At 47.9% G+C, this 12363-nt stretch overlaps 1 protein-coding gene across 1 annotated transcript in view; it reads right to left on the minus strand.

Moving 5' to 3' along the window:
• The window catches only part of LOC149333957 (phospholipid-transporting ATPase ABCA3-like), a 91614-nt gene that overhangs the window by 51604 nt on the left and 27647 nt on the right, over positions 1–12363 (minus strand). Inside the window, exons 8-10 of the mRNA XM_089556144.1 lie at positions 9456–9666; positions 6191–6443; positions 1176–1427 (exon numbers count right to left, since the gene is read on the minus strand). Of these exons, the coding sequence (XP_089412270.1) occupies positions 1176–1427; positions 6191–6443; positions 9456–9666 (716 nt within the window). The remainder of the gene's footprint in view (positions 1–1175; positions 1428–6190; positions 6444–9455; positions 9667–12363) is intronic.

Raw genomic sequence — 12363 nt, forward strand, 5'->3', positions numbered from 1 at the left:
CATTCATATCACGTAAGCAGACTTAAATGTCCTCGGTAGTTTTTTCTTTAATTTACGATCATTTAAAAATTTGACGTATATGGTCACATTCACTCCTGTGCAACTGTTTCTCTTTTTCTTTTCTTTATTCTCATTATGCGACCGTTCCCCATCACGAGCAGTTCAGACAATTTCGAAAGCTGAAAAAGAGAACTGGGCAAAGGCAGCCTTAAACATCTGACGGAAACATACTCAAATATTGAGGTCTGCCGCGTCTATAGCTCATCCTGCAATGTCTGACGAACCCAGTCCGAGGAGGAGGTCTTCAACGGTCACTGCTATGACTCTGTAGGCTATTTTACGCACAGGGTAGCCTTTCTTGCTTTCTCTCACGAAAGCCGACACGAAAGCTAACCTAGCCGCAAGCTCTACATAAGCACATGTCCTTCGAAAAACACGAACTAACATTCTCGTCATCCTACTAATGATCTCAACTTCAGATGGAGTAAAACAGCTCACTCCCCCAACTGTCCGGAGATCAGGGCAGACGCAGAAAACATTCTACATTCATGTAACTCCCCACATTTTTGATGTGCGACACTTGTGGACGTGCCCAGCAACGGATGCGTTCGAAAAGGGCTCCTCGGGGAGGTGGGCCTGCGGTGGAACCGTGAATCTTATTGTGGGAAGTGGACAACGGACAATCACTACAACGACAACCTCTGCGACTACCTCATCCAAACTGGACTCCACTACTTTTAACTTTCGATCTCCTGCATTCCATTCCTTTTTCTCAATTTATGCCTCATAGAATACTTTTAGAATAAAAAAAATGCAACACTACCATTACCTCTCCTTATTTCCATAAACCTACCTCTCCTTCCTGGAGTGTTTGGCTTCACTCGGACTCGGCAGATGATCAAAGGGCCTAAGCGGAGCAAGCGCTCTTCCACTGGGCTTAGCGCTGGCCTCAATTTTTTCCTCCTCCTCCTCCTACAACATCGAACAGCCGTCGCAGCGGCAGTGCATGGAGCGCACGCAGGCTTTAGTAGAGACGACGCACTAAACGAGCACTGTAGACTATACTTGCGAAAAGAGTACAACGACCGCACTATTCGGTCTATCTTTGGCGGCCCTTAACAAATCTCGTCGCCGAGTGAAGGAGGGATACGGCGTTCCCTGCAAGGGCCACTTACTTGCGGGCCTCTCGCGATCCCTGCAGGGCGAGGAGGAATGCCGGCGCGAATATTCCCAGCAGGGGCAGGTGCCACTGGCGTCGCGTGTACTGGTAGCGCTTGCGCACCAGCGCCCGCACCGTCTGCAGCGTCGACTTGCGCCACACGCAGCCCTCGCACTGGTCGCGCAGGAACTCGATGTCCACGGGGTCCTGGGTGCCCGCAGCCGCGACGCCACCCGTAGTCTCGGCTTCGATCAGCTCGTCCGAGATCCTGCGACCAGAGCGGATGAGCGGCCATATTTGGGCCCGCCGAGCCAGCCGACGGCGGAGCAGTATTTGGCTAATTCGTGTGGTGTGATGCCTACATTTACGACAAATGAGCACAAGGTGGTCACGGGCGTACGGAAATTGGCGCACACAACTGTTGTGGTCGTTGAGCTCCGGTCGTCCAAGTTCACGCAGCGTGAACAAAAAGAGGGACAACTAATAAAATAATGCGTTCGCAATGCGACACCGTTCGAAGCTGTTGATGGCTTTGCAGTAAGTGACTTGTGGGGTTTTGTTGCGAAAGCTACACTACGGGAGTCGCCGAGCCGTTTCGAGGAGCTGACGAAAGGTCATACTGCGCATGAGCGAGGAGGAGTGAATCGTCACACGGCGCACAGCTGGCGCGCTGCCGCCATTGCTGCGCGGGTGACACAGAGGTGCCGCCGCCGCGCTCGTCAGTTGTGCATGCGCAGTAGCGGCGCATAGCTAGCGTGCCGCAGCCGCCGCCGCTGCCGCGCGTTCTCCATCGCCTCTCTCTCTCTCCTCGTTGCTTTTGCAATCCTGCAGGCTTAACCAGAGCTAAAGCACTGCCAATTTTTGAGAGTCAGGTTGCTGTTACCGAGCTTTTCCCATACACCACCTACCACGGCTGGGCAGGTACAGGCGTCATAGACGAACCTCGTCTGGTGATATTAATTCTGGTGTGACGACATCAGTTCCCTCAAGTCAGTAAGCATTCCCCGGTCTGGTGACGCCGCCGCCGGACTTGTGACGCAACGTCCCTCCAACCAATGGGATTTCTCCGCTCTGGCGACCCGCTAGCCAGTCACGAATTTTAACGGTATAGCGTTAGAGTCCGCTTCACGCCAAAAATCCGGCGTCGGCGCTGTATGCATGGCCGCCGTTGTGAACGAAAAATCACGAGCATGACTCTGGCAGGTAGTGCCCAGAGAGCAACCTAAGAGGCAATGGACCACCAAGGTCACGTGACTGTGGCTTCTTCACAACCTGCCCACCGTGACAGGTGGCAGTTAAATTAATGATCGGTCGTTCGGAAAGAGCAACCTGGGCAGCACAAGGCATACCGCTGGAAGAACCTGCCTTAGCAGGGTAGTCACGCATCGCTTAACCGCTGCACCACTGCTCCAGGAATGGTATGAGGAATTCCACTGGTCTATCAATGCAATTAGAGAATGACCAATTCTGCATATATGGGAATTAACCCATTACTCTATCGCGTCATACACATAAGGCAGAGCTCAAGTGTCCCCTCCAATGTTTTTGGACAACGCCGGACGGTCGCCTCCGGCTTTTTTTTTACGTGAAAATTCTATAGCTATTGCATAAAGCACACGGGTACGAGGCAGAGACAGATACAATGCAAACGCTGTCACATTGCGCTGTATCCGTCGTTGTGTCTTACTTCTAATTTTTGCCCTGGGTAACACGAATCCCCATCAGCTCGCCGAGTTTTATTTTCCTTCATTGTGGGTGGTACAGCGCGAAACACACGAAAGACAAAAGTAGACAACGACACAGACTAATGCTGACTCGCAACTATTTCTTTATTGAGAAAAATACGTTTTGTACATCACAGCCAAGAGGTACTATGGAGCTTAGAGGAATTGCACAGAGCACTTTCAAGGTATATATCTTTATAATCTCAAGTGCCATGTGGTGAACCTCTCTCAAAAACCTCCTCATCCCCTTTTTTACCCCACGTCATAGTCAAGAATTATCAAGAAGCGAAACCTTTGTATCAACGAGCAATAAGTAAGGCTGGCTTAAACATTCCAGCTGTTCCTTTCGGATGAAACGTGGTTCCATTGTTTGTCAAGTCTAGTTGTTTTTCTCAATAAAACTTTAGTTGGAAGTCAGCGCTCGTCTGTGTCACCTTTTACTTTTGTCTTTAGTTTGTCTCGCATTGTAGCGCAAACATTGAACTAGTACTATCAGTTCGGCCAGCTTTCCACCCTTCTTTTTCTGCTCCTCTCATCTCCTGTCGAAAGATCTCGTATAGTAAAGCCGACTAGTAAGTGCGGGTCAATAATCTAATCTCTCGTGTCAGTTTTGTTAGAAACACCGAATGCATTTACAGGAAGCGAAATACTTGACGCTGCGTCGCAGCGGAAGTTGTACTTAGCCAGCGAAAATACCACGTAAGAATACACGAGGAGAGTATGGACGTCCTTACTGAAACTTTCCACATGACGAGTCCGATGATTCCAGATCTTTTCTATATAGATTATATGGAGTCTATATAGAGAATATATAGTCGCATGGACTGTATGATTAGCGCATATGGAAACTTATGAGCTCCATATTATGTCATGCTCAATATAAAATACTTATAGAAATTATATGAAAGTTCATGGACGCCATATGGAAAGCATATGGAGAACTTGTAGATGCCCATAAATTTTTTTATGTCACATGGATCCTATATTTCAATAATCCCATAAGAGTGTCTAGTATGAAAAGCTTCCGTAGGGTTTACACTAAACAGAATAAAATCCGAAATCTTCGCATCCATGATAAGTGAACGCCCATGCGTTAACGCCAACAAATCTCATAAAAGTTATAACGTTAATTCTTAGGTATTAGAACGCATAAGTAACTTTTGGTGTCAAAGCACTACATAACGCAGTCCCAACCAAGAATCTCGTGTGAAGAACCCTTTCTAACCCTCGAATCTGCTTAAAATCGCGCCGCCTTCTCTAGCTACTTTAATCATTTTTACGACACCACCGTCAGAAAATTAAAAATAGAAAAAAATACATACATTTCTCCTCTTCCATCGGGTAATACCATTTAGAGCCTCATAATGGACAACAAAACCGTATTTCTTATCCCAGCAGAGACTGCTTCTCATTTTAATTTATAGCTTTAGAGCGACACAAAATTCGCTGATTGGTCGAGAAGAGTCATGTGACCTCGTGACGCCTTTACAACCTGGCCATCGGATTGTGGGCACCCAGCCCACCATGACAGGTGGCGATCACACTAATGAGTGATCGAGAGAGGTCACGTGACTTCGTAACGTCATCACAACCTGCCCACCGGGTTGTGAGCACCGTAGTTTCTAAATAGCAAACTAGACAGCATTCGAGTTCACGTCAGGAGCAACCCGAGGCCGTCCGGTTGCAGAAAATCAGCTGAACAGTCGAAAGAGGTTTGACATCACAAGGTCTTGGGAAACCGAAGAAACCATTAATAGACCAATCACTCAAATAATTTGCAATAGAAGCTGCAGCAAATCTGAAATCTGACGCTATCGCATATTCTATCTTTAAGGTGACTTATGCATCCCCACAGTTTTTCGTTAATGTGCGTCCACTCCGCGAGGGACTTGGGCGATCTAGACGTCGACGCTTGCAACTCCGGCATTCTTTTTTTCAAGGCTGCTGCAGAATATTTTATTCATCGATCAGTGAGCCAATACCTACGGCATTGAAAGTTTTCATAAATACACTCAAAACTAAGCGAGATACAGAGCACGTTAACAGGCTAAGTCAGATGCGAAAGTGAAAACTTGTCACAACTGAAAAGAAACGTAAAACTGTGAGCTGAAAAAGCTGCCTAGTACTAAACCACTTGAATTATTGTGCAAGAACATTTGTCGTTTTCCAGCAGGTACGTAGATGGCGCGCATGCACATTACGCTATTTTTTCTCTGCTTGGTTAATTTGAAAGGTTTCCAAGGGCAGTTTTATGACTTATGTATGATTCCGAATAGGGAAAGAACCACAGCCTTTGCAGGCCTCTGAGAAGTACGCATCGTTACTTGGGTGAGAGTAGGCATGCTCACACAACTGTACTGTACATACAGACAGCTGCCAGTTCGCACTGCGTTCCAGAGATTACAGTAGAGGTTATTCATGTGCAAGTTCGGTGACCCGCGAGACGAGCTGGTTTTAAATACGTATCCTAGTTTTTGCGCATTTGCAAATCCGAAAAGGTTTTTGCATGTTTCGGAGCTGTTGGTCAGTCGTATCAGAAAAGTAAGCTATGTTACAATGCAATAAGGAACAATAAGAGTAAATAACAAGAAAACATTTTGTTAGAGGCACCAAAGGGTGGACGAAAGGCCTCATTTAGAAAAATGTGGGGAGGAATACAGCACAGGCAACGCAAAATTGTTCTGTTCTTTTATCGAAAGCGCACCAAAACTGCGCTGCAAGTCGGAGTGCCCTTCATCTGGTATGCGTAAAGCCACCTGCTCTCTTCCCCACCCCATCCGCACTGCTAAAGCGAGCGCACGCAAGTTTTTGTCCCTGAAAAGTGGGGATGACGAGATGAAAGCACTATACCTATGCACTTTTTCTAGATTAGTGAAGAATTTTCCAGGTGAGTGAACACCGCGACTAAAGATCGCATAGTAAAACTCTGGTACAACTGTCGCTTTCGCACCCTCTAAAAGGACATTGCTCATGGTAAACTTTTCTTTAACAGCGCAACGGAAATAAACTACAGGAGTTATATACTGTGAAGATTGTGTGGCTACGCCGGAGACAAGACCACGAGACCGTTTCCTGATTACTATTGAGCTGCTCGTGCAGACGTCGCCAACGTTTATAGAAACGTTGGATAGTGTCACATGCGTCAGCCATCATCATCGCCAGACGATGGCTTCATGGGAAGGAACGGAAGGGAAGGACGCGGGTGGGAGAGAAATATTGGTCGACAGACGTGGCACGTTTTCGCCTTGTTGTGTGTGCGAGACCAGCGCGTTCACTGAGTGACTCTTGACAAGTACAATAAACAGACCTGAGGTAGACGTCCTCCATGGTGGTGACGGACACGGTCATCCGGATAATGCCGAGCTTGCTGCGGAAGCGCTCCAGCACCTTGAACATGTCCACGAAGCCCTCGGACGAGGTGACGCCCAGGGACAGGCGCAGCGTCTCGGGCGTCTCCAGCACCAGCTGCACGGTGGGCACGTAAGTGCGCACCACCATCACGATGCCCTGCACGTCGCAGCGCTTCAGGCGCTTGCCGATCTCCAGGTGGTAGCCCGTTCCTGCGGAAGATGAAGACTCCGCCATTGCACCACGTCCCATGGGTGACATTCCGAGAATTTGCGGCGTGCAAAACGTAGGAGGTATCAAGGCAAAAAAGAGCTAATGAACAGTTTATCAGTTTAAAGGAAAAGATAAAATTATTTACAAAAGACTGCCTCATCAAATAAAATGCAAAGGACACATAAAAACGCAAAAGCAATCAAAAGCCGCCGCGGTAGCTCGTTGGTTATGGCTTTCGGCTGCTGGCCCGAAATACGCGGGATCGATCCAGGCCGCGTCGGTCGAATTTAGATGGAGGCGAAATTCTAGAAGCCCGAGTACTGTGCGATGTCAGTGCACGTTAAAGAAACACAGGTGGCCGAAATTTCCGGAGCCCTTCACTACGGCGTGCCTCATAGACTGAGTCGCTCTGGGAGGTTAAACCCCCCACAAACCAAACAAATGGAATCAAAGTTTCTCGATACAGATTACAGGTACCACGCTGCCTGTTTCACAGTGCTGTTCTATGTTCAACATACATTGTTTTTCTGGGCGTCTTGTCCATAGGGACCTTGCGTTAGTGAATCATCCGGGTGCACTTAAAGGTGCACTAAAGAGGAATCTGAACATCTTTTTACTGCGAGAACTCGATCTACATGTTCCGAGCATTCTTAGAAACTCCGGATTATTGTCCTGTGTGGCCGATTTCCATAATTTAAATTGGATTAAACGTCCCGGCTACCACCTTTTTTTTTTAATTCACCTTTGTCATAATGACGTTCGACGTGTGACGTCACTATTTTTTCGACCAATACGCATTTTCTCGCAAGGCGCCGCGTTCTCCGTACCACGAGCGACATTGACACTGCCATCTACGATTGAGGTTGTGGGCAGGAAATACCTCTTAACGCATCGCAAGTAGCACCTCAGCTGTTGAAGGCTAATATATAGTTTGCACCGTCACATCCGATCGGCCGTGCTGCTGAACCACCGCCAGACCGCCGCCTCTGTTACCTCGCTACATGTTGGTACACGTCCATCCGAAGCTTAAGTACGGTTTTGTGTGCTATCCTTGGCTGCTCCAACCATAGCGACAGCTTCAGGCGAAAGTAGGAGGTGACTAACACGAACTTTTTCTGCATTTCTAGGATAATCATAGGCATGCAAATGCGAGCGCTCCAAGATGTTCCGAACGAATCGGCTCAGGCTGTGGCTTTCTCGCATTAAGCAAGACTTTTTGGACCCCGAGAACCTCAATTTGCGTGGGTTCGGGGCGCACTTTGTGACAGAGTAAGAGTGTGTGTCATGGTAAGAGGTTTGTGCCGTGAGCTAAATGTTTTCCAAAATGTGGGAGGGACTACACCCTGAAGAAGTGAACTTTTTTGTTTGATTGACGCCATCCGATTCGTTTGAGAACACAAACCAAGACTGGGCCTCTCGCCGCTGCATCTTTTATGCAGCACTATGCAGGCCGGTTCGGATCGCCATGAGTGCAGCGAGACAACACGGCGCAGAACGCGACTTGCCGAGGCCGAGCTTTTCGTCTCGTAGACGCATCGTAGGTAGGCTTCTCACCCACCCGCTGGAGAAATCCTTGTGTGCCTCCAAATATTTGAAGGCTTTCACTTCTTTCAACGTCACAAAGCTGGACGAGTACATGATATCCCCGTGGGTCACTTCAGGGAACACATCAACGCCCATCGTCGCGTCGACTCCCGGTCGCAGCGTGTAGGGGTTCATATCACCGCAAATTTTCATTTTCTCTGCGTAGCGTACGCGCGCCAATCGAATAATTTCAGAGTAGTAGACTGCACTGAACGGCTCATTCCTCTGTGGAGTAGGCATCGCGCCCGAAAGGATAAGAAAATATTCCAAAGCGTCCCAGGAGCGGTCTGGCATCACACGGCGGACGGGCGGGGACAGCCGAATGGTTTGGCAGCATGGGCGCCAGCGCTTAACTGGGGGAGGAAGTGACGTCACGTGCAAGCTTTGTATACCGATCTATACTTTGCTGGGTTTCAGTACAGCCCACGGCGTCAGATTCGGAAGCAAGATGCTTGCTTGGTGTGTGCGTCAGACGAATTTACACCGCCATAAGAACCGTCAGATTTGCTGGTGCTGGGAGCACACCAAGTACATTGTGCAGCCAATGGTAGTACTGTGCGCCGAGTTTTCAGACCTAAATACACCCCTTCCTCCCCACTTCCGCCCCAAGAGGAATAACGCAAGGAAAACGAGATTCGTGCGCGGTAAATCTACGAGCCTTATTTCATCGTAAAAAAAGGAGCCGGATCTCCCAGAAATCCAGCAGTGTAAAGTTATATTCCATCCCTGCGGATCATAGTATTCCATAATTATTCTTCTTAGCTTTTCACTACTTTTTATGTTGAGCAAAGAACGAAAAATGACAGAATTTTCGTCTGCATTATATAAACGTGAGAAAGCAGAACTGCATGAACATTGGCTTCTCTTATTACTTTACTGTTGTGTTCCTAATATTGGTTTATCATGCTGTTTTTCATGGCGAAAATGGTAGGGTTTTAGCGTAGTTAAACCGAGTAGGGTGAGCGAAAGCAATTCAGGCAGCACCGCCTCAAAGGCAACCGCATAAAAAGACACGGCACGAGCAGCGCTCGTCCATCGCTGCCGCACGGCCGATGGCTCTCATGCGTTGGGAGCGGGGACGGCGGAGCGCGTCGGCGACGCGGTGTGGGCGGGAGTATCGGCCAAGCGGGGATGCTAGGAAAGTAAACGATTTTGCGAGTTTTTTATGGTTTTAAAGGAGATAACTCATGGTTTTAAAGGAGATAACCTGTGTTCGGTATAGCCAATAATTCGCAATATTCGGGGTCGATATATCCGCGCTCGACTCTGACTATAGAGCGAAAGTGCAGGTAATAACAATATCGTGCGAAATAAAACGTCCCCGCCTGTAGGTATACTTTGGGGCTAAGCGCTCTCCTCCCAATTCTGTCCACAATGACTGCCCAGCTTGAATGAAGCACGGAAAGCAACTAGCAGAGCTGCCGTACCGAATCGGTGCCTGAGGAACTGGGAGGAGCCGCAGCAGCGGATGGCACCATCGGCGAGGATGGCGATGCGGTCTCCCACCACGTCGGCCTCCTCCATATCGTGCGTCGTGAGCAGCATGGTGCACGAGCGGCGCATCTTCTGCAGCAGGTCCCACACCTCGTGCCGGCTCATGGGGTCCATTCCCGCCGTCGGCTCGTCCAGGATCAGCACCTGCGTCAAGTTGGTCGTCGCTCTGGGACTAGTTCACTGTCACGGCGGTTAAGGTTCAGCCTTTGCAGCTCAGGCGTCATGTACTACCTGTCTGGATGGCTACCTGACACTGCCTCATGCTTATACATTTCTTTTCAGTGTCGCAATCTCACCGGTACAACAGGTCGATGCTCACCATCTTGCTCAGCATTATACGTCAGTTACGCCTTTGTTTGGCAGCTCTAAGACCATACCCCTTGGCATGCAAGAGCGTTCTAGTGGCCTGTTGGACAAATGCAGCCGGTATAGCTAGCGATGACAGCGCCGTCCAAAGGCAGGTAGCAGCCACATTAAGGCTGGCTATAAATATTCATAAATAGGCGCAATGGATAAGAGGCACGTGTTGCGTATGGAGGTCGGCCATTCGACTCCGCTCTCTGTACTGTAATTTTATTGTTTTTAGATTTTTAGCTATCAGGTATCATTAATTTTATTCAGCCTTTTAGGCCGCAAATCGTGATGCTTGGTGGCATATGACGCCGTTTCAGATTCTCAAAAGGAGATTTTCTGCCGCCTTTTTTACAGATTCTTCAGTGGGCTTCAATATCAGTTTTGATTTGAAACTGAATATTGCATGGTTAGTAAGAATATGTTGGTATAGTCTTTTACGTATTATTTAAGTTTTCATTTCCCTTTTAGGTAAGCCGTTGTGAAATCTTAAGTCACCGTGATCTATTCACCGTGGCTTCAAGCCTTGTGGCTGCACAGGCTGCAGTTGGCAAATACGCGTCCGCGAACAAATATGCACTCAAACGTTCATATAAAATCATTATGTAGAGGGAATTTCGTCAGGTCATGGGCTGAGATTTGGGCTGAGATTTCGTTGGGCTTCTAGCGCGTTCTTGACGCTGCGCTGAAGAGCATTGACATCAGGAGCGGGACCAGCGGGCCTGCTTCTTTGTGTTCTTAATGCACATTAATGAGAACAATTTGATGCTTGGTTGAACAAAGGGCTGATTTCAGAGAGGCACATTAATGTGGCTGTTGTCGGCGAAGGAGTCGTTTGAGTGCTTTATATACTTTATTTGCAGGTACTACACTTGCGTCGCCTAACTAAAACAGAAGCTGGCTTCAGAAATCTTCAAACAAGGTATCCCCTCTCTCGGCTCTCTGTTATTTTTAGGTTTTACAATGCATAACCGATTACTGCAGCTGTTTTGAAGCGAAAAGCTTCATTAGGCTAGTCAACACCGCGTGAGCCGCAGCCCAGATTTACTACTACTGCGCATGAGCGAAACCGAATGACGTCACGCACGGCGCAGGTGGCCGCCGTCGCCGCCGCTGACACAAACAAAAATCAAAAAAATATGACAGAAATAAAATATCACAAATAAAAAATAAATGAAAGATAAACAGTGCGCTAGGAAACTCTCATATCTCGGTGGACACCCGAACCGCTCCGTAAGGGAAGGAAAATGAAAAGAATATTGGTTTTAAGGAAAGGAAACGACTCCTGACTCTCTAATATCTCGGTTGATACCTGAACCGCACCTTGAGGACCTTAAGGAAAATGAAATGAAATGAAAACTCTTTTTAAGGAAGCCAAATGCCTGTCTCTCATCTCTTGGTGCACACCCGAAAGGAATGCACACCACAGTACATGTCTCGAAAGCAAGACACCACGGCATTCACTACACGCGCGGCTCCTCCTCCGCCTCGCCGCAGCTTTTCGCTTCGAGATATCCAGGCTTAACCTTAGCTAAGCCACAGCCAATTTTTTCATGCCAGCTTCGCTTCGCTTGCGTACTAGGAACCTGGTCTGCGCAATCCACAACTACTGCGAACGGCCACTTGACTTGGTACGCAAAATAATCGAGAGCTCACTTTGAACTGTGAGAGACCCTCGACAGACAGCACCTTCTTTCGTAGAATTAAGCTCCCGACACTGCTGGTGTGACTTCAAACAGAGCGTGGATGCCTGTGCTTCGGGTTATGCTTGGTCAAGTAGTGCAGTGAAACCGTTTCGAGAGTTTACAACGGTGTACTCTCAGCCCTCCATTTTCGAGGCTGTCTGTTACGGCGCTGCAGTCAGCAGGGAACTCTGAAGAGCGGGAGCCCCATAGAATGTCTTTTAAGGCGAAAGCCTTTAATGGCTCATACTCGCGCCCATTACTCTGTCCGTCCGTCCGTTACATCTGATGTGAAAATCATGACTTGTCATTACTGGTCACAAGTCATGAGTAACTACTCATTAACCAGTCATCAATTAGTCATGACTAGTCAGTCATTGATCAATAATGACTAGATAGTCATTAACCAGTCGTGACAAGTTAGTAATTAACCAATCATGGCTAGTTAGTAATTAACTAATTAGTCATTAACGAATCATAAACTAATTAGTCATGACTAGTTAGTCATTAACCAATCATGACTCGTTAGTCATGATTAGTTAGTCATGGATCATAACTAATTAGTCATGATTAGCCAATACAAGTCGCCCCTTGACTAGGATTTTGCCTCGCGCGCTTTAGATCGTCAAAGTACCCCTGAATTTTTTGAGCATCTCTTACGCGTCACGTGGCGCCGACGACTCGCGGAATGGAAGGAAGCCAGACACGAGCTTTCAGTGAAAAATAATGCAATTTCTTCCAAAAACATACACGCCTCTTTTTCAGGAGCTATGGCTCTCAGTCCCAACCTCACGCTGCCTTGACATAG

Source organism: Amblyomma mixtum, chromosome 8 (genome assembly GCF_055824585.1).
Source record: "Amblyomma mixtum isolate Tamu chromosome 8, ASM5582458v1, whole genome shotgun sequence".
Taxonomy (NCBI): Eukaryota; Metazoa; Arthropoda; class Arachnida; order Ixodida; family Ixodidae; genus Amblyomma; species Amblyomma mixtum.